The sequence below is a fragment of the Zalophus californianus genome, chromosome 14, assembly GCF_009762305.2.
Source record: "Zalophus californianus isolate mZalCal1 chromosome 14, mZalCal1.pri.v2, whole genome shotgun sequence".
In the NCBI taxonomy this organism is placed as follows: domain Eukaryota; kingdom Metazoa; phylum Chordata; class Mammalia; order Carnivora; family Otariidae; genus Zalophus; species Zalophus californianus.
Window position 1 is genome coordinate 80,464,162 of NC_045608.1, and position 23,241 is coordinate 80,487,402.

Below are 23,241 nucleotides of genomic sequence, written 5' to 3' on the forward strand. Positions count from 1 at the left end.
GTCACCCATCATGGTGTTTACTAGGCCCTCAAGTTCGAAGTTCTAGGTTATTTTTATCGCTGATAGGAGTTTTATTGCTCTATATTGAGGTTCTTTATAGTGAGAGGGACTTTCACTCTCCTATCTTAGGAAGATGTTTTAGGAGTTAACTACTATAAAATAAAATAATTAAGTGGGTCGATCTTCAGGGCTTCAAAGCCAGAACCATGTGTACCTGTACAGACACTAAGAAAATAAGTCCACCTTTTCTGTATTTGAATTGAAAAGTTAGTACACTAGCAAAATTAAAGAACATGATTTTTAATCATGCTGCCACCTTTAATATCACAATGGTTTTCACTTTGATATAGTCCTGTCCGAAGCATCATATTTTCATGGAATTGTTCATCTGTCTTTAAAGAATTGTGCTCATAATGTACATACCATTTTGCATTCTTTGTGCCTGGTCATTTCACACATTTTAAAAGGAAGAGAAAAGGCTAATCATCCATGACTGGGGAGGTACTCATTGTAGTAGATTTGTCTAAGAAGTGAAGAGTTCATTTAATGATAAAGTCAGCATTAGTTTAGTTCACTTGTTTCTGCTAATTATAATTGCCATCTTAATGCATAAGTTAATGTTTTCAAATAATTCTGAGTCTCACAGGTCTCTGGTGAGACTAGTAACTGGTGCCATTTCTTTCCTTTTATCTATGATCTATGCTTTTATGATACCTACTGGAGTTGAGAAGTATTAAAAATATAAATTGGAAAATAAAACTAATTTATGCCATTTTACTTAATTGAAAGAATGTGTATGTTTGCTTGTTTTGTTTTGTTTTTTCCAACATAAGACATCCTCTTGCTAAGCTTGCACGGGTTTATAGACTTCGTAGGATAGCAATTCTGGGAACCAGACCTTGTATTTTTTTAAGACTTTAGAGATGATATAACTATGTCCTTTTCTACTTTTTCTTTCTTTCCTCTTCCTTGTCACACTTCATCTTGCTTCTAGATTAAAGTGAATATACATATCCTTTTGATTAGTATTCACTATACTTTGGTATTTTGTTAGAAGTTTTATTTATTTTATGTAGTTATTCTGAGTTTCAAACCATATTTTAGGCCAAATTCCAATCAAAGAAAAAAAATTGTATATTCTTATGTTTAGGAACTGCTTAGAAAACGTGCCTGAGTGGGTATGTGAAAGCCGAAAGCTAGAAGTTTTGGATATTGGCCATAATCAAATATGTGAACTTCCTGCACGGTGAGTATTACAGATTGAGTGAGAGAATCTTAAATTAGAGAAGCAGTTTTTTAATAATTTAGCTTGTTATTATGAACTCCTAGAAGAATTTGTTTTAAAACCTTATTTCTAGTATCTTTTATCTCATATGGTATCTCTGAATTACAAACTTTCTTCACTCAGTGGAGAGTAGGGTGAGACTTTGTCAGCCAGGCTTTCCAAAGCCACCCGGGGCGGTGCTTAGGGGATGTTTCTAAATAAGCAATGTTTGAAAACTCAGCAAACAGTGTGTTCACCTCTGTAATTTCAGTTCTTTCGGAATCTTTCACTTCTGTCTGTTGACCTAACATGTCTACCTTCCCCACAAATAATTCTCGGTTTTCCTCGAACATAACTTTGGAAAAAAAGATTATTAGATCATTAAACCTAGAAAGAGCAAACTAGATTCTGTTTTTCTTGATACGAAATTTGGAATAAAGGTCCAAGAACTTTTCTTTCCTTTTCTGTCTTAATGTGTATTATTTTTATTTCATAACTTTCACTTTAATGGCAAGATTTGTAACACAGCCATGTCATGAGGTCTAGTGTCCGTAGAGACAAATAGCTTCAGGTTAAGTAATTCTGGTACAAAGTATTATTGACTGTTAGTGACTAGCCATGCAATTAATAACAAAAGGTAGGCTATTCCAGGACTATCCTATAGAATTTTCCGTGATGATGGAAATGCTGTCTGTCTTGTATACGACGTGTGTCTGTGCTGTCCAGTGTGGCTCCACTGGTCACGCATGACTGTTGAGACTTAGAATGTGGCTAGTCCTGAGAAGTGCCAAAGTATGAAATGTGCAGTAGATGCAAAGTATCTCACTAATACTGTATGTTAATTACATGTTAAAATAATATTTTGGATATATTGGGTTAAATAAAATGTAAGAATGAATTTATCTGTTTCTTTTCACCATTTTTAATGTGGCTACTAGAAAATTTACCATTACATATGTGGCCTGCATTATATTTCTGTTGGTTAACGCTGTTAGAACATAGATCTCGTAAAAGAAATCTGGGTTACATTTCGATCCCTAGAAAGCTCAGTTGATTTTACTCTGTTCCTTGGCCATATGCTATACCTGGAATTTCAGTCTGTTTGAAAATGCTTTCTGCTTTAGAGTTTTATGTTGACTGAGCCTTTAGGCAACCCAGTGCAGCCCAGCACTATTATTAAGAGGACTTTGGTGCTGTGCCCTGTGGACAGAAGTGTGTGTAGGTGTGAGACCGACCAAGAGAGACCCTTTCAGAAGACAAACAGCAAAAATCAAGATAGACTCCTGCTAATGGGGGATAAAGAATTTGTTGGAAAAAATCTTGCAATGTTACCTTTCTTCTGTTTTCTCTGTTCTCTTCCCCACTTCAGCCTCCCCAATTCAACAGATAAGCAGCACAGTGATGTCTAAGGCCTCTGTTTTCACTGTAGGCTTCAACAAAGATATTGTGTACACAAACCCAACAATTAAGTAAAGATAACATATTTTATCCAGTTTTCCCCAAAGTTAATTAATCTTTGATTTGATCTGCATTGGGTGGGCTCGTTTGGGGATCTAAACGAATGCTTACTCAAAAGCAAATTGCAAATGCCCTGTGGTCAAGGTCAAGGAATTAAACAGTGTGTGTGTGTGTGTGTGTGTGTGTGTGTGTGTGTGTGTGTGTGTGTGTGTGTGTAAATAATAAATAACACATTCTCCCTTCTGAATCCTAAATTGCACCCCAGGCCCAGTAAGACAGTAAAATTAGTGAACCAAATCCTGAATTACTGGGTTGAGTTGAATTACAGAAACCACCCCCCTGTGAAAACCGTGACTGAACGACTGTCCTGGATTATCTGTCTTGTCACGCTGATGTCATGCCAGGTACCAATCATGGCAGCGTTGAGACAGATTGCTTGCGTCTCTGTGAACGAAGAATCTAGTTTTGACATTTAAAGTGAATAAAGTTCGGCCGTCACGTGGAGTGATTTTAATAGCCCTGGCGGTTCCCGAGTGAGGCCGCAGGGTGGAAGGCAGGAGGTGGTGGGGGTGGCCTCGTTCTTTGACAGCGCTGTACATGAGGTCTCCCTCCAGAGTGATCCTGATGCAAAGTACAACCTTGCTATGCCACAGGCCCCACATTTCTGTGTTTAAACCTGGGGACTGTTTTATTCTCTACGACTGTTGAAGAAGTCTGAATTTGGTCATACAGTGGATTTATATTTGATTAAAGTATTCATCATTTGTTGTGGTTTTGATAACCCGTAGAAGAAACATAGGCCAGGGTTCCAAACAGCTCTGTAGGCACAGAAGAGAATAGTGAATTAAGTGCATTTTCTTCTCTTTGGGAGGGGGTCTCAGTTTTGTCTAGGATTAAACCAAAGAGAAAAGAAAAATATACAGACTTAGGGAAGTAAGGAAAGGGAGAAATACTGTGGTTGTGAAATGCAAATGAGGAAAAATAAAACATTTTATCAGTTGGCGTTTGTAAAAGTTTAATCGGAGAGAAGAATCCTTATTTAGTGTTGATCCTGTAGGTAAAAATTGATCGACTCTATTTATTGAGAATCTGCTGTGGGTAAAACACCGGTGTTCCATGGCAGACAAGACATGAGCCCTACCTCGAGAAGCCTACAGCCTTTTAAAGCATGGCTTCTGAGTCTAGCAAGGGTAGACTATTCTCTTCAGGATCTTCTATGAAACTTGTTTTTCTCTCTTTGATTAAGTAGAGCTTCTTTGTTAAATAATTCCCGTTCGTTTTTCCCACCCTCTTTTATTTCTTTTTTTTGTTTTGTTTTACAGTATGGAAAGTGTTGAAATATAAAAAGCTCCAAGTTTAAGCTTAGGAATTTGCAGTTGCTCAGAATGAATTTATGTTTCTTTGGAGAGATCATTTTAAGTGTTCGACTCCTGTTCATTTTTTTATTCCTTATCCCAAATTAGCGCTAAGTAGGTTTCCTTCTGTCTTTGTTCCCTCTGGCGCAGCTTATTTTGTAATAGTAGTCTCCGGAAGCTGCTGGCAAGACACAACCAGCTGACGAGGCTACCTGAGAGGCTGGAGAGGACCTCAGTGGAGGTCTTGGATGTGCAGCACAACCAGCTCCTGGAGCTGCCGCCGAACCTGCTGATGAAGGCCGACAGGTACAGTAGCTTGTTTGTTTGGGTTATTCATCAGAGTTGTAGAATGCCCCCTCGTTAGCATTCTTGTCCTACATGGTGTGTGCATTTTCTTTTCTTTTCTTTTTTTATATTTATCTATTTGGGAGAGAGAAAGACAGAGACAGAGCATGAGTGGGGGGTAGGAATCAGAGGGAGAGGGAGAAGCAGACTCCCCGCTGAGCAGGGAGCCCAACATGGGGCTCCGTCCCAGGACCCCGAGATCATGACCTGAACCAAAGGCAGACGCTTAACCCACTGAGCCACCCAGGCACCCCTCGTGCAGATTTTCTGATTATTGGAGGTTTACCAAGAAAGCCACTTCTCTCTTTGGTAGGGGATGGAGTCAGGGGATATCCTGTAGGTTCTTCGTTAATTTTGCTGCTTTCTGAGAGGAGTGAGTTGAGTCGTTCATAAGCATAAGCACGGCATAAGTTTACTACCTGGTCATAACTGGTGCAGGTTGCTCCAGTCTTAGCTGAATTATCTTAGGATTCTCTACTCTTGGGCGCCTGGGTGGCTCAGTTGGTTAAGCGACTGCCTTCGGCTCAGGTAATAATCCTGGAGTCCCGGGATCGAGTCCCGCATCGGGCTCCCTGCTCAGCAGGGAGTCTGCTTCTCCCTCTGACCCTCTTCCATCTCGTGCTCTCTGTCTCTCATTCTCTCTCTCTCAAATAAATAAATAAATAAAATCTTAAAAAAAAAAGGATTCTCTACTCTTGCTTTCAGGTATTTGTGATTTGGGGTGACAAGATATAGTTTTCCTAGAGTTTGCTAAGTTCTCTCGCTGTTCTTTTTTGACCAGTTGTCCTTACATTTACCACAGTTTTCCCTTTGCATTTAAATTATTTTCTTTAGAACAAACTTTTTCTTTTCTTTTTCTTTTTTTATTTTATTTATTTATTCATGACAGACAGAGAGAGAGAAGCAGAGGGAGAAGCAGGCTCCCAAGGAGCAGGGAGCCCGATGCGGGACTCGATCCCAGGATCCTGGGATCATGACCTGAGCCGAAGGCAGACGCTTAACCATCTGAGCCACCCAGGCACCCTAGAACAAACGTTTTCTAAATAGCTTATGTCACTAAGTAGTTAAAAACATTGTTCTGAGTTGAGGGGGAGGTTAGTTTAAACATTCAGTGAAATCTCTTTTCTGTGGAGAGTTGCCACATGCAGAACTTCCCTTAAAGAAAGCTTGAGGTTAACTTGGGTGTTACCTTACTTTGGAACATCTTGTTTGCCTCAGGGGCCTTGTGCATCATACAGAAAGGCTCACAGGCTGATGGCCTGCATCATTTTTACCTCTGCTAATGTTTATTTTTAGTGAGTGACCATTACTTGAGAGATGATATGAAGGATTTAACCTTTACTGTACCTCACGAGAAAGACAAAAAAGTAAAGTTTAATTTTGTGGTTCTCTTACAGAAGAAAACAATGATGGGTCTTTCTGTCTTAAAATATAAATTTGAAGTATGTTTCAGCGTGTGTGATTTTTCATTGGTGAAAAGAACTCTGCTTTCCTAAAGTGAATTAGATGCCCAACCAAGGTCCCTGTGCTTATTCCTGTCGTGATACTCATCACACACTGTATTATAATTTCTTGTTTACTGTCTGTCCCCACTGTTAGATTATGAACGCTGTGTCCAGTGACTGTGTCTTAATTATAGTGTTATCCTCAGCATTTTGCGGCATGTCTGGAATAAAGCAGGGTGCTCAACAAATATTTATATAATGAACAAAAGAAAATTTAAGGAATTTTAAATACTACCTTCACCCTTGGATTTTCATCTTTTTTCCTATGTCCTTTAAAAAAAAAAAAACTTCATAATCAAAATATAGCTTATAGTCAAAAAACTATAAATCTTAAGCATACTGCTCAATGAATTTTTACATATATGCCCCTATAGTCATCACCCAGATTAAGATAGAGAACATTTTTAGTTCTCCCTGCCTTTTCCTTTTGTTCTTTTTTTTCCGCATTTAAAAAAACATTTATTCTTTGTACTTAGTATAAGTTACAGTGAATTCCTACTGGAATAGTTATAGAGAAATAATGGAATTGTGAGAAAATGGGATTGTTAAATTGTAATTGACCAGTGCTATACCAGTTCCCTGACAAAAAAGAGCAATGTTTCAAGATCATTTAAAGACTTGTTCTTACTTCTGCATTCATATCAAAATACCGTTGACCCTTGAATGACATGGGGGTTGGGGTACCAACCCCCACACAGTCAAAAATCTGTGTATAACTTTTGGACCCACCCCAAATTTAACTACTAATAACCTAGTGTTAACCGGAAATGTTACCGATAATATAAACAGGCTGTTAGCAAATATTTTGTATATTATAAATGTATTACATACTGTATTCTTATGATAAAATAAGCTAGAGAAAAGAAGTGTTAAGAAAATCATAAGAGAAAATACATATACAGCACTATACTATATTAAAAAAAAATCCATGTATAGTGGATCCATGCAGTTCAAACCTGTGTTTTTCAAGGATCAGCAGTGCAGTGCACAGCATATGGGTAGCTATAGACACGTGCTTTCTGTTGTCACGAACACTGTAGGGTTTAATCTCTTCCCCTGTGCAGAATTCTAAGTGATATTGTAACCTTGTGTTTTCTCTCATAAGGCTAACTAGGCAAAACTCGGGTGCAGTTTTATCATGAGAATCTACTTGTTCTCCTGGGCATCTACACTGAATCTACAGAAACAAGTAGATAGAATCCGATATAGGAGTCTGAGATAAAACTTGTTCTGAATCTGGCCAAGTCTAATAAGCTCATGGCTAATAGAGTAGATAAATAGGCTGGAACTCTCCAGTAGATAATGAGTCTTTATTCATTTTTTAAAAGGACAGTTCTGTATATTTTTAATTCTCTAGAAGCAATCAGTAAGCAATGAATCTCCTTGGTGCTGGGGCAGATCTGAAAACATGTCCCTGAGGGGGAGCTCCTAAGTGGAGTCGAGGAGACTGTGTTTTCGTGTTCAGAAAAGAATTTTTTTGAGTGGGGCAGCTATAATTTAAATTCCTCCACAGGTGACTTTGTGACCCGGTGCGGCTCACTCTGAATCTCGGTTTTCCCATGTTGCATATTCTGGACAGTTCCCAAATGGAATCTGTAATTTGGAAGTGGAAGGATTGTGTGAACTGGAATATTTCTAGTAACACAATGTGGAAAATTAGGGACCTGAATCAAGCCACTGAAAGAGGACATTGCTGTCATGGAGAGGATAAGCTGTGCTCACGGTGTAGGCTGAAGGCATTTAGGCGGTAATTCCCATAGTCTGAATAGATGGGTCTCTCCAGAGCCAGCTGCATTTTGGAAAATAAGAGCTGTGGAGGGGGCATTTGCCAGCCTCTGTGGGTCTTGGGAGGAGGGCAGGCCATGTAAAATGTAATTCTGGCACAGGAAAGTCCTGAGTGGGAGGCCAGGCGAATTATAAGGAGCAGGCATCCTCCTTCATTTTATGAGAGGAAAGCAAATGACCGAAAAAGGCTGAAATGAACTTTTTCAAGAAAGCATATTTCAGTGCTTTTGTTTTCCAACCATGATAATAGCCACCTCTCAGCGTGGTGTATTATTAGTCATGACTCTGAGTCAGAAAGAAGAGTTAAGAGTTGTGGTCTTCTCAGGCAGATAGGGTTGTGAAAGGGATAATATAAAGTTGATGAATGCTTTTTTGAACGACATTCTTGTATTACTTCACTTGTTGGAAGACAAGAAACACAGAACATTTGATAATGATTCTCACTAAACTATTTACTGCTTTGTAAATGGTTAATACAGCTGCTTTCCCCTTTCCAAAACCTAAATAATGGAGGTTTAATCTTTATTTAATTTAGAGAGAGTGCACACATAAGCGGCGGGGGGAGGGCCATAAGGAGAGTGGGGGAGAGCCTGAAGCCAACTCGATGCTCAGCTCAGCACCAAGCCCTGCACGGGGCTCCACCTCACAACCCTGAGATAATGACCTGAGCTAAAATGAAGAATCAGATGCTTAACTGATTGAGCCACCCAGGCGCCCCTCTATCTAAATTTTTTTTTAATTCTATTTTTTTACTGAGGCTTAATTTACATTCAGGAAAATGGAGCGATATTGTGTATTAGGTTTGATGAGTCTGAGGGGAAGGAATAAACCAAAACTGACAGTTGTGGGAGCAGGTCAACCCAGAAAACATGGAGTTCAAAATATGAAAGAGGGTTTTTGAGGACAGAATCTCTGTAACAAGCTTCTTGCAGGTGGGTTCAGTTGTGCTTTGTTCTAGTTTGCATGATCTAGGCCAACATCTTGCTGACCCAGGACATTGAAGTCACTGTGCTGGGTGCCCCAGAGCATTGAAAGTGACATCGGTAGTACCCTCGAGGGGCTCACAGTCTAATGGAGACTTTAAAATAATTACACAATAAACCATAATAAAAAGTGGGTTTTAGAGGGTAAAAGAGAGGGGAAATGATATGGTTGGTTTTAATTTAGGCTCCTGGCGTGAAGAACAGCACTTTGCTCTTGGATAATACAGAGCTGTTGGTTTCGTAAATAGCTTCAGGCAGTAATGAAACTTTTCTTCAATCCTCCTTCCATTCAGTTAGCTCCAAAATACAAATCTTAAAAATATATAGATGCTCCTTGTTTCTTTCTTTCTTTTGTGGTAAAAAATTACTGTGGCCAGTTCTGTATTTGGTTATATAACTGAGGAGAGGGCCTGAATACAAGTCTTCATAAGTTATAAATGGTTTAGCTCGTGCTCTAAGTAGAACTTGTGCTTGGAAGCTTTAAGAGAACTGTCAGAAGAACATGCGTCATTGGACACAGAGCAAAAGACTGAACTTTGACTCTCTTGTGAGTTTTTCTTTAGCTCTGAGTCTTGCCTGCTAGAACCAATGTCATGGTTTTAATTACATCATATTGTCTGTTCAGTATTACAGCTTTAGAGTGGTGTATATTAATTTTCCTTACCTGGTGGTAGAAGGTATTAGTAACCAAATGAGAGAAGGAAACCTGCTTTAAATTAGATGACTTTTAGTAATATCTTTCTCTTCCTATGAAAACTTATTTTGACTTGCTTTTCATTGGCAGCTCAAAAACTGTAGACAGATGTGAGATGTGATGGACTGTGTGTTGCCGCGAAGTTGACTCTGATTTGTGTCTTATGATGAGGGTGGGATTTGGTTCTCTGGGGTGAACTGGCAGTATTCTAATCTGGATCTCACTGTCCTAGATCTCTTATCTTACCTCTTTTTGCTTAGAGTGGAAGATCTCCTTGATGGAAGTCCCCAGGAGTTTCAGATAATCAGTTTTTATCAACAGATGGGCAGGGTGGGGTAGATAGTCACCCGGGGTCACAGAGCAGATGGATGAAGTACAGCCACCCTTCTATTCGTGAAATCTTGGTGAGGGCCCCCTCCTGGGCCGTCTCACAGCTGCACACTCATCTGATGGTGGGAGAGTTGCTGCTATAGGAGGCTGGTCTAATTTAACAAAGCTGCCGCTGACCCTTTCAAGGAGAGTTGTAGATTCCTGTTGTCGGTGGACATTAGGGTCTGTTTTTATCCCTGGTTAGAGCAGTATAAGGTGCTTTAAGGGCTGGGAGTGGGGAGAGCGTATGTGCGAATAAAATACGTGGTAATTATTAAATATCCCCTGAGTATTAGTCACATTACAGACCATAAGTTTTAGTGACTCAGTACATGTGTAAATATCAAGGGGACTAAACAGTAACAGAGAATTTGGAGATCGTGATCAATTGGCCATGACAACTGGTGCCTTTTGGCAAAGACAGATATTTCTGGCATTTTTAAGAGCTAAGTTGCCTACACTATTTTGTTTAAGTGAAGAGAACTAACTTGTAAAGTTCTGATATTCTGAGAATAAAATTACAGTATTTCTCAAAGTGTGTCTACAGAATGCCCTGGGGTACATGTTAAACATGCAGATTTCTGGTGCTTATCTCTGTTCTACTGATTCAGTATGGCCAATCATCAGAATCCTTAATTCCACAGAGTTTTGAAGCCTTACCCTGACCTACTTAATAAGAATATCTGGGAGTTGAATTTGAGAATCATGTACCTTCTGATAGAAGAGCACAATTTCACTTCTATTTTTGCCAAAAATGCACACTATTCTAATGATAAAACATCAAACAAATCTAAATTGAGAGACATTCTACAAAATAATTGTCTAGTACTTTTCAAAAGTGTTAAAGTTGTTTAAGGCAAATAAGACTAACTAAAGGAGGCTAAGGAGGCATAATGACAAAACATACGTGGGATCCTGGATTGGTTCTGGACCAGATAGAGGACATCAGGGGGATAATTAATGAAATTGGGATAAGGTCTGTAGATGAATTTGTAGTATTGCATAAATGTTAAATTCTTAATTGACTTAATTTTTAAAACTAATTCTTTTTATGTTCTTATTCAACAATTCTTCCATCTGTATAATTTTTGTTCCTTTACCTGGTAGCCTTGTAGCCAGGCAGATTTTCATACCTTCCAAAATAATAGTTCTGTTAGACTGTATGCAATTTTTCTTCACTTGGAATCCCCACTATTAGGTGGTGTTGCTAGGCAATTAATAATTGTGGTTCTTTTTTCAAATTGACTAGTGGGGTAAAACATTAATTTGGTGGGTTTCTACCAACACTTTAAAAAATTAAGTAGGATAGAAACGAATAGAGTCAGATTAAGTAGTGATTGTGAAACTTTTTTTTCTACTTTTTAAAAAAGATTTTATTTATTTATTATTTATTTTTAAAAGATTTTATTTATTTTAGAGAGAGACAGCACAAGCAGGAGGGGCAGAGAGAGAGAGAATCTCAAGCAGACCCTGGGCTGAGTGCAGAGTCCAACATGGGGCTCAGTCTCACGACCCTGAGATCATGACCTGAGCCAAAACCAAGAGTTGGGTGCTTAACCGACTGTGCTACCCAGGCGCCCCAAGATTTTATTTATTTATTTCAGAGAGAGCAGGCGGGGGGAAGGAACAGAGACAAGCAGACTCTGGGCTGAATGCAGAGCCCAACACGGGGCTCCATCCCACAACTCTAAGACCATGACCTGAGCTGAAATCAAGAGTCGGATGTTTAACCGACTGAGCCACCCAGGTGCTTCTCTGAAACTTTCATTGATACATGTGTATGTTGCATCTGTACTGGGGGGTAATGTAAAATGTAATTTGTACTCTTGGTTACTATCAAACATTTGAAAGCCCTTCCCTTAAGAGCTATCAGCCTTCTGAAGACAGATGAAATTGTTAAAAGTGTTGTTCTGTACAGACAGATGATAAAGAATTGATTGATAGTGTTTCACAGTTCTGGGACATTGGGGGCCAGAAATCAAGGTTTTGTCTAAAAGTAGAAGAGTTTTGCTGGGCTTGAAATCTTAACCTTTTGTATTTTTAATAGAAGTCTCAGTACTGATCTCCAGAAAAACTATTAAAATGAGGAATGCCAGGGTGCCTGGGTGGCTCAGTCCATTGAGCATCTGACTCTTGGTTTCGGCTCAGGGCATGATCTCAGGGTCATGAGATTGAGCCCTGTGTTGGGCTCTGCACTCAGCCCAGAGTCTGCTTGAGATTCTCTCTCTCCCTCTGCCCCTCCCTCAGCTTGTGCGCTCTCTCTCTCTAAAATAAATAATTTTTTTTTTAAATGCAGAAGGCCTGGTATACTTACAAATAGGTAAATCGGTTTTGATACCAAATCCTGCACTTAGTTTCAGTGACAGAATTTGGCTGTAAAATTTAAGGGTGTGCTGGAAATTACTAAAAAGCAAACAAACAAAAACAAAACAAAACAAAACAAAAAAACCTAGATGAGCCAGAGCAGATGGACAGAATGTGCCAAGGAAGAACAGAGCAATTGCTCAAGAAGCAGGAAGTGGATTTGTCTCCCAGCTGTTGTGGGCAACTTTCCAAATGCTTTAGGGCAGGAGCTGTACATGAGTTTTTTTCTGCAACTTTTGTACCTTCTGCTAAGAAAAGTTTTTGAGTACTAAGTTATCTTAAGGATGGAGTTTAAAGTACCGTGCACATGTAGTTTTCACACTACCCAGCAGGTGCCCTGCTTCACCTCCAGCATTTCAGGAGAGAAGGGCCTATGAAAATGTCCTCAGGAAAATGTTTTATTATTACTGTTTTTTAACATTTGAATTTTGGAGAGATGTGTTAGGGAATCATGGACTCTTAAGATTAATGAGGTCTGGGTTTTATTTCTGGCTCTGTCATTAATTAATGTTTAATAATTGCCAAGTAATTTGACCTTTCTCAGCTTGTGTTTCTGTCTTCGGTGAAATATGAGGGGGCATCTCTGTGGTGATGGGAGAACCAAATGAAATAGAAAATAGGAAAGAGCTGTGGTCTCTACACAGCACCTTACAGATGAATAGAAAGCAGTCATATGTGACTGCTTTTTCTCTATTTAGCAGAGGAGGGTCGCCTAGTGAAGAGGATTATATGGATGAAACATTTCTTGGCACGTGAACCAGTCTTTTATCTTTTATACAGTTATCACAAAAATCTATAAGGGAGAGGCTTAAGGAGGTTATTATATCATCTTGAGTTGAGACCAAACTCAGCGCTTTAGGAATTTTTTGGAGGTTTTGAAAGCAGGGGGTGCGGTTATATACCCTGATTTTTGAGTTAAACTGTTAACCACACTGGAGAAATTTTGCAAAATGAAAGTAGTTGCTCATTCTGGTGGAAATGCAGCATTTGTCTCCTGCTGAAATATTGTGAGGTTGGGGGACAAGTGTTTTTATTTTTAAGAGAATGGTCTTTAAATTGAATTTTCCTGAGACCGTTATAATCAAAAATCTTTTTAGCCCAATTATCTGCCCTCTGACCGTTAACTAACAAGATGATTCAGTCAGGCCCTTTCAGTTCAAATCAAATCCTTTGGAACCAGTGCATGTAGTTTCAACTTCGTTTCATTTCCTGGCAGGGTAGGATGTGGGATTTTCTTTTTTTTCTCCCTCTTAATTTCCCACCAAAGAGTATATGGCTCCTTCAGTACAGCAAATTTCAACATCTTGATGAGAGGACAAGTCTCTTTGGAAATCACTTTCTTCTCTTCATTCAGATGTTGTAAGGGATTTTCAAAGTCCTTTTGGCAGCTTTCTAGGTGAGCATTCACTAGTCAGTCTTTTTTTCTTTCAAAGCAATATTCCCTCCTTTTCTGGCCTGAAGATATGCAAACATTCATGAATTCTCTTTTCTTACGTCCATAACTATATATTGCCTAGACAATTATATTTTAATGAGATTGTGATATAGTTTCCCAGCCAACCCCAGTCCATGATGTTTCAGGGCAATACATTTTAATTTGTTCTAATTCTTCACTGAAGAAATTCCTAACAGGGTATTTAAGTCAGGTGATATAACAAAACAGACTTGTAAAAATACTTTGAAGAACTATGGTGCTGAAATTGGTTTCCTTCCTAGTTCAAAACCATTTCAGAAACTGCATGAATGACCTTTATTTTCTTCTGTGTAGCACACACGACTATAATTTCCCATGACTATTTATGGTCTGTACAGCCCTTTCTAACTTCCTTTTTTTTTTTTTAAATGTCAACGGAATACATGTTTCTTTAATGGAAAATGTTCTATTTTGGGGAAGCTGCTTTTCCTTAGACAAGTAGTGTAATTGGAGTGTGTGTGTAAGTATTTGTGGGGGTTTTGCAAGATTGGGGAGGATTAGGGGATTGAGAGTTTGGCGTGACAGTCCTGGTGATGACTCCTGAATACAAAGCCTTCTTTTGGTCCAAATTTAAAAATAACTATACTTCGTATTCCGTAGTCCTTTTTTAAGGAAGATTTTATTCCTTTTTCCTAACATATGGCAAAGCAGTCCTGAATTGGACGCTGAAAGTTTCAAACCCAGGTGGTTGTGAAACAAGACAAAGGTGGTTCATTAACAGGCTTTTCCAGATGGGGAGGCAAGGTGGCTTTGACCTTGGTAACCATAGTGGAGAGTGTGATGGGCAGAACACTCTCCACATTCCGGATGCTGTAGCTTCCCAGTGGAGCCCACACAGTGCAGGTCCGTTTGAAGCTGGAGGGTCACCTGTGTGACTCACGAGCCAGGCACAGTACCTGCTCTGTCCTTCCTTCCCTTCTCTTTCCAGTGACATGGAGCCTGATCACAGCAAGGATTCTGCTTCAGTTCTCCAGCTTCGCTTTCCGTTTATCTATGTTTCACAATAACTATGGAAGGATTATGTGATTTTAGTTAGCTGGGGTGTAAAAACGTTCTTCATCTTTTAGCCATTTTCACTCTGTCATCTGGATAACTGGGGCAGCATATACCCCTTGTTTGTTTATTTTAAAGATTTTATTTATTTATTTGACACACAGAAATAGGAGAGAGAGAGGGAGGGAGAGAGCACAAGCAGGGGGAGAGGCAGGCAGAGAGAGAAGCAGGCTTCCTGCATGAGCAGGGAGCCCGACGTGGAGCTCAATCCCAGGACCCTGGGATCATGACCTGAGCTGAAGGCAGCGGTTTAACCAACTGAGCCACCCAGGTGCCCCCCCCCTTGTTTGTTTATTTTAATGTAAATCTTATTGAAATATAATATAAATACAGAAAGGGCCAAATCATAAGTGTAGCACTTGATGAATTAAGTGAACACACTTGTGTAACCAGCACCCAGATCAAGAACCAAAACATTGTATTAGAAAAATTGGAAGCTCTCTCCCAGACACTACTTCCCTTCCCTGACTTCTAATAGCATACATTGGTTGTTTTGTTTAAAGATTTATTTATTTTAGGGAGTGAGAGTGTGTGCATGGGGAAGGGGCAAAGGGAGAGGGAGAGAAACTCAGACTCCCCACTGAGCGCAGAGCCTGAAGCAGGGCTCAATCCCATAACCCTGAGATCATGACCTGAGCCAAAGTCAAGAGTTGGGCGCTTAATGACTGAGCCACCCAGACACCCCATACGTTAGTTTTGCCCAACTTTGAATTTGATAATTATGGACTCATGCAGTGAATCCTCTGGTATCACTCCTTTCGCTCTCCTATTTGTGAGCATCATCCTGCTGATGTGTGTGGTTGCAGTTTTTCATTCTCACTGCTATATAGTAGTCAATACAGAACCAAGTGTCGCCTGCAGTTGTGAACACATGTCAGTAAGATGTGGTTTGGGCACCATACTGAAAAGGACTTGGTCACTATGTGATTTTGTTGTATTGTGACCTAATGTCTAATTGGTTTATTACTCTAAGGTTTCTTTTATTTAAAAATAGGCAATTGTTTTCTCTTCCTTAAGGCAGAATAATAACTTTACCTTATCACTTTCCCTTCCACTCCCTACCAGCTATAAAATTAATCACTTCCTCTCACCTTTGTGCTTCCATAAAAACTGATTTTTATCTGTATTTAACACATTAAGTTCGGGTGTTCATCATAGATAGTGGAGTCATGTATCCATATGCCTGCTAGTAAAGCCGGGGCCTACTTTTAAATCCAGTTTCTAATATTCCAGGTATCAGTCAGAAAAATTCTAGATTTGTTGAGGGTCCTGGACTAGACCTCTGGTTTACCAGTGGGATTTTGTTGCAATTTTGTCATTGTAGCCTGAGATTCCTGAATGCATCTGCAAACAAACTGGAAACCCTTCCTCCAGCCACTCTTTCTGAAGAGACGAACAGCATCTTACAGGAGTTGTATTTGACAAATAACAACCTCACAGATAAATGTGTGCCCCTGTTAACAGGACACCCCCATCTAAAGATCCTTCACATGGCCTACAATCGACTTCAAAGTTTTCCAGCAAGGTAAAAGAAGATCACAGAGTGATGTTCTTCATTGCATTTCTGAAAATGGATTCATAGATGGAAAAACAAAAGATAAAATGTTTATTTCCCACATCATGTGAAGCTTGTTCCTCCTGATCCTTATTCACAGTTGTCTTTCATCTGAGCCACGATTAGCATTTCCCTAAAGAGAAAGGTGTTAGTTTTTCTAATATGAATGTATCCCAAGACCCAATCACAACCGTGTTACTTGTGATTTTGAAATAAGATCTGTCATTTCATGGGCATGTTTTTTCTTTTGGTTCTTTTTAGCCAAATTATTTTTTAAAAATTACCCTACTATGGTGTGTGGGAATTTAGAACATAAACTAGAATACCTTACGGTTCTTAATTAGCTACTGGTTTTTATATTTGTGCTGTGGTGTAAAAAGCAGTGGTGGTCTCTGCAACCACAGAAGCCCTGTGGCGTTGTAAATAATTTATGGCTGTCAGAATATTCCATTTTTAATTCTGTTGTAATGTGAACTTGTAATTTTGGGGAGCAGTGGCATTGTGTCTAACTTTGACTGAATCCCCACACGGAGCCTGGAAGGATTTACTAGGCTTCTGTGTCATTGGCATTTGGCATCTAACAAGTTAGGACTTGGAATGCATATCCACACATCAAAGCAGCAAACACTAACCCCTCTACTATTCTGCTGCCATACAGCTCAGCCCTGGGACAAAGCAAAATATTGGCACAGCTTCCCCCCACTGCCATCAAGGCTGCCAACCTACAGAAACCTTACTATGCATTGCAAATATGCATTGACTTCAAGTATTGCTCTGTTTTGTTGTTGTTGTTGTATATCTTTATTTCTTGATTTTTTTCCTCTCATTTGATGTTAATGATGTTAATGACTAAACCTTTTTTCTTCTGTATACTGTATTTCTATGTACCTTTTTTTTAAACTTCTATGTACTTTTACTGTGTACATAGTATTTTACTATGGAATGAGGAGATGATATTTTTGAAAGAAAACATGGTCATCACATAACAATATCTCTGAAAGGACTCATGGTCCTATTTGAGATGGTAAGCCCTGCAGGAGAAATGTCATCAACTCAGATTTTGATGGTATCCCCCCATGACCCATGCCAGTTGTAATCAGCCTAAATGCAGAGAATTTTTTTATGCACCTTATAAAAATCCATTCTGCTATAATTTCTATCTCCCTGGGGATTGTGATATGACACAGGAACTCCCTTAAAGACTCTTGAGTTCCTTAAGAGTCAGGATTGTGAATTGCCTCCATCAGGCCCATGTCTCCTATGAGGTCTGGCCTGGGGTAGACACTCCACAGCCAGTTGCTGAACTAAAGAACATGCTCCAGCCGTCTGGCCCTTTGACCACTTTCTTTGTATGTTGACAGACGGAAACTTCTTTAACTTTTTCTTTGTTGGGCCGGATTTCTATATTTTCAGTCATTTTTCATGCCCCGTTACTCATTGATTTCTCCATATTTCTTCCCAGGAAGTAATAGTCTTATAAATTCAGGCAATCGGAGCTGGATTACATCACAGTCCACATACATAGTGTTGTTTGTAGTGCATCCCAATGCCGTGTTGGCTGTTTCGGATATTAAAAGACTTGATGTCGTCATATGAAAACTTAGTTCTTATTGTATCTTTGGCATATATTTATTTTCAAGATAAGCAAATAAGATAACCTTTATATTTGAGAGATGACAGGAAGAAAAGTAATAAAAGAATTTCTTGCTAAATATTTTAAAGGTTAATTATGACACAGGCAGCCATAACAGAGGAGATACTGACAATTGTAAACTGAATGATTCAGATTATAAGTTTGAGTTACACTCATTGGGAATCCCTGTGCTTTTTGGAGTTGAGCATCAACAGTGGTAGAAAAAGAGTCAGAAGGGTGGTAGATGCTATTATAGGGATTATAGGGGTGGAAGGTTTTTTTCCTCCAGATTTACAGAAAAGGCAAGAAACCTTAACTCTGAAATTTTCTTTATTCGGTTACTATAATTATTACTTATTATGATGATGATCAGCTATAAATTAAGGTTGAAACAATAAAAGACATTCTTAAACAAAAGTGTTCAATATATTAGGACATCTATTAAGGTAAGGTTAGAGAGAGTCCGCTTTTGTTGTTTAGCAGGAGGTGAGAGAAATTTCTTTTGGGTATGGTTTGAATTTGGGCACTGCCAGAAGGTCAAGAGATGACCCAGATGATACTCCCCACCACCTTATCATCACGAATGATGTCAGAGGACTTTGGGGAGTAGGGTTTTAGGAGAAAGCATATCTTCATACGAGCCCTGTTCTCCTCTGCACCCCCTTGAGTTCTCACTGCCAATACCAGGAAACCATTCTCTCAAACTGAGCTCTTTCAAAGCACTTATATTGGACTAATGCTCACTTTTGACCCACTTGAGTAGGATTTTTATTGGAGTTCAGACTAAGCTATGTAGCATAGTTATTGTTGCTGGGATAATTTAATTCACACAGTTTTAAGAGGAAAGGGACATCTATTCTTCTGTTTTTGCTTAATTTGAAGAGTTGAAGTTAGTAGTTTTTGTTTTGTAGTAGGAAAGGAGGTATTAAAATACTTTGATACTCAAAAACAGTAGTGAAAAATGGTTGTTTGTTAAAATGGTTATTACAAGTGAATCTTTTTTTTTAATTCCAGTATAGTTAACATGAAGTGTATATTATACAAGTCAATCTTTAAAGGATCTTTAGACTCATAGTAAATTCCCTTTTTATTCTCATTATGTATTATTTTCTTCTTAAATTGCCTTATGATTATTTTTTGACCCCCCTGCCCCTTGGATTTTGTCTTTTTTAGTAAAATGGCAAAACTGGAGGAACTTGAAGAAATTGACATCAGTGGGAACAAACTGAAAGCCATCCCGACGACCATCATGAATTGCCGGCGCATGCACACCATGATTGCTCATTCTAATTGCATCGAGGTCTTTCCTGAAGTTATGCAGCTCCCAGAAATCAAGGTATGTGGTTTGATCTCATAAACTCCAAGCTGCAGGTCAGGAAAGAGAATTGTTTTCTCCAATTCATCAGTTCAGGGTGTTTGCACCTTTGCTGGATTGAAGACTCTCAGTCATCCCTGCCCCATCCTTCCTAACTACTGGACTACACTGTCGAATCAACAGAGGGGGATAAAAAAGAAGAAGAAGAAGAAATAAAAAGGCACTGGATTAGGAATTGGGAAAATTATATTCTGGGCTCTGTCCATAACTAGCTGTGTGAATTAAGGCTAACCATAGAGTCACCTAACTCTTTCCTATCTAACAATACTCGTCCTCCTTATTTCCAGGGTGGTTATGAGGCTCGAAAGAGTTTGTCACTCAAATGTCTGACAGCAGTTTGAAAAAGTTAACAGTACCACCGCACACTCGCCCCCAGACTTCCCCAATTATGTAGCATCCACCATACAGCACCCACTTAGTAATAATTCCCTAGATAAATACAGCATCAGTACTGTCACCAAATAGTCATTTCAACTTAATGAAATTAGCAGAACAGGTATTATTCCCATTTGATGTTGGTGTGCTGAATAATGAAGGGATTTGTGTACATGAAGGCAGCAAATTGGTGGCAGAGATAGTCTGCAGTTCCTGGCTTCTGACTCAGGGTAGATCATAGGCTGAAACCAGTTCACCAGAGTGAAAGCCATCTAACAACTTTTTATTCATGTTTTTTTGGTGCCAAAGTAAGAAGTTCTTTACATAGCATGTATTTTTTCATTTGCATCTTAACATTTCTGATCATTGGTTTTGTGCTTAATAAAAAATAACTCAGTGGTTATAGACTTGGAGCACATTCTAACCTCCTAAAGGGAACAGAAGTCATCCTACTTGGCCACTCTTCATTTTTCAGGCACTTTCTGATATGACCTTTATGTATCAGATTTAAGAAAGTGTGTAGACATTTGAAGGCACTTTAAGTAGCACTCATAATCTTTCACCACAGCTGTTTTTGTACATTTGCATGGTTGAGGTGTACACAAGCCATTTCCTAAGTGTGTGCACGCTTTAGGCCACGATGTGTTTCACTGGGAGCACTATCATTTCATACATCGCGGGCATTTTAGAACATTGGTTATAAGCTAGCAGCCATAGTTTACTTGTACTTTCTACATAGTACCTTACACACTGGTGAAGGGGGGGGGGCTCTGAAGGGAGACAGACCTGGAGCTGAATCTAGCTATAAGTTCCTTAACTGCTCCATCTCTTCAGCTGGACAGTGAGGGGAAGAATAGTCCTTCCTTTACAGCATTGCTGTGAGGATGAAAGGAAATAGTACGTGTGAACGTTTGCAATAGGAGTGGCACGTAGCAAGAACTCTGTAAAGGTTAGCTCTAATTAATACAGTCCTTGATGGGGTTCAACTGTGATGTTGATTATATGGAGCAACTGTTCTGGTTGATGATCAGTAAAATACGGAAATATGTTACTTAAACAAATACGTCTTTGTCTTCAGTACTAGGTTAGCTGCTGAGCTTCCCGGGGCCCCTGTGTTGCCCATTGCTGGACATGGGGGCGGTGCTGTGGTATCTTCTGCAGGGGCCTATAAACTGGTCTCTGTGCACTGTGCCTGGTGGGACCCCAGGACAAGAAGGGAAGAGTCTCCAGACCAACCTCCCATTTGCTGGTCTTGCTTTCTGCACCTGGTTTTTGATGTTCTGTAACTCTAAATTGTGGATTAGGCTTTTTTTAAGTGTCTGGTTTAAAGTACAGATACAGGTGGACATTTGAACTTTCCAGGTTTTGACTAGATTTTGCAAAATCTGACTCTTGTTCGGTGAAAATGAATTCTCTCCTCGACCCTAGCTTGGCTTCCTGGATCTGAAGTCAGGGCCTTCTGTTTCTGTTGAACGTCTTCTGTTGACCTCTGTCTGTGCCTGACTATACAGCTCCTTTAAAAGTTTTACTTCTCGTATTGGTTTTTTAATGCTTTTGTTTCTTTTGGTCTTAGATTTTTCTTGTTATCCCAGCTATTTTATCTTAGCAGTTTCTGTATGTTAATAATGTCCTTTTTTGTTTTTTAATTTTATTCATTTGTCAGAGAGCACAAGCAGGGGGAGTGGGAGAGGGAGAAGCAGGCTCCCCGCGGAGCAGGGAGCCCGATGCGGGGCTCGATGCCAGGACCCTGGGATCATGACCTGAGCCGAAGGCAGACACTTAATGACTGAGCCACCCAGGCGCCCCATGTCCTGTCTTTCTGATCCAGCTCTTCCGTTACCAATAGATAGAGATTTTGTTGGTTGGGGGTTTTCTTTGGGGTGGGAGTGGTGATGAGCAATATCAAGTATCCTTTATATACAGAAGTGTGCATTTTGCAGCCCTGGGCAGATAGCATTGATAAAGTAGTAGTTACATTGTTTTAGAACTCTGAGTTGGTATGTCAGTGTTCTTTCATATGAGAATATCTTAAATTGCAGTGTATTTACACACATTTAAACCATCCAAAAGAAAATTCTTGGTAAAAAGGCTTGCTGTATCTCAAGTGGTAAAATACCTATGAGCATCTGCAAACTGAGCTCTAAATTAGCATGTTTTTAATGTCCTAAATTGAAATACTCAGCCTATACTAAAATTTTATTACTGAGTTAATAACCCTAGATTATATTCCTATTGCTTGTTGAAAATGAAGTAATTGTAAAGTAGTTCCTAAAAGGTATTATGATCATTGCAATTATAAAAACTGAGCACGGAACATGATTTAAAGAGGGAGAGGCCCTACTATATTTAACTAGCTTGTTCTCTCCAAGCAGTCTCTTTTAAGACTTTAAAGGAAAGCGCTTATTCATAGCTTTGTTACCAAAATTTCAAAGCCAGTTATTACTTAAAAGGGTAAACAAGTTCCCCTACTAAAATACATGTGCTAAAATACATTTTTTAACTTGAAAAATTAAGCCATTATTCATGTACCCCTAAAACAGAAACTGTATGCACCTTCTAGTCTTGGGTAAAATTTAGGTCTGGTCTTTTCTCATTTTGGTACATTCAGTGAGATCTGCTCATCCTCAGGCATCGATTTCTATACTTGGGCAAGAAGGTCATATAAGTTATTAGTAGGAAAACATTTTCTATTTTCAGAATTTTCCAGTGAGCCCAAGTAGACCCAGAGTCAGAGTACTTTTGTTCCTTAGTTTTATTGTCTTCACTTTTGTTTAGCACTTTCAAATAAATCTTCCCTACCTCCAGTCCTGTATTCCCAGAGCAGGTTATTTTTCTATCCTGGTTCTAAAATAGAAGGGCTTCCCTCTGGATATAGATCAGCTCTCAATGAGGTAGAGAAGAAGACATGATTTCAGAGTCACCATATAAGCCAGACTTGGCTTGGCTGGTCCTGAGCTGAAGTCCACATTTCGGCCGCTCGTGGTAATGAATCCAAATAGCAAAAGTGACCATGAATACGGCGCTCGGTTCCCCAAGATCTTAGTTGAGTAACTTCCAGTTAGTGACTAACCTTTTTTGAAGTGTGGTTTAAGTAGACAAACGTGTGACACATGTGCATGAAATTTGTAGTTTAAACACCATATCAGCAACTTCTTTTTTAAATTTAGCATGTTCCTGTGGCATCTTGATTTTAATTACTGGATGAACAGTATCTTTTAAAATGTTTTAAATCTGGGATGCCTGGGTGGCTCAGTCGGTTAAGCGTCTGCCTTTGCCTCAGGTCATGATCCCAGGGTCCTGCGATCCAGTCCCACATTGGGTTCCTTGCTCAGCGGGGAGCCTGCTTCTCCCTCTGCCTACCACACCCCCCTGCTTGTGCTCTCTCTGACAAATTTTTAAAAAAACTTAAAAAAAAAGATTAAAAAGAATAATAAAATAAAATGTTTTAAATCTTCTTCAGAAGATTGTTTTCATGTTGTACTATGCAGTGACGACCTACTTGGATAAGGTGAGTGAACTCATCTCTAGGATCTGTGTTAGTTTCACTGGGAAGTGAAGTATGAAGTTGACTATCCCTTGGAATCAAACTCTGCTTGCTCTTGTTTCTAAGGAGAGAGAGAGAGAGAGAGAGAGAGAGAACGAGAACCAGCTTGG

At 39.3% G+C, this 23,241-nt stretch overlaps 1 protein-coding gene across 1 annotated transcript in view; it reads left to right on the forward strand.

The window, feature by feature from the left end:
- The window catches only part of PHLPP1 (PH domain and leucine rich repeat protein phosphatase 1), a 216,776-nt gene that overhangs the window by 172,689 nt on the left and 20,846 nt on the right, over positions 1–23,241 (forward strand). The window contains exons 9-12 of the mRNA XM_027576176.2: positions 1,151–1,246; positions 4,228–4,383; positions 15,974–16,174; positions 19,011–19,173. Of these exons, the coding sequence (XP_027431977.2) occupies positions 1,151–1,246; positions 4,228–4,383; positions 15,974–16,174; positions 19,011–19,173 (616 nt within the window). The remainder of the gene's footprint in view (positions 1–1,150; positions 1,247–4,227; positions 4,384–15,973; positions 16,175–19,010; positions 19,174–23,241) is intronic.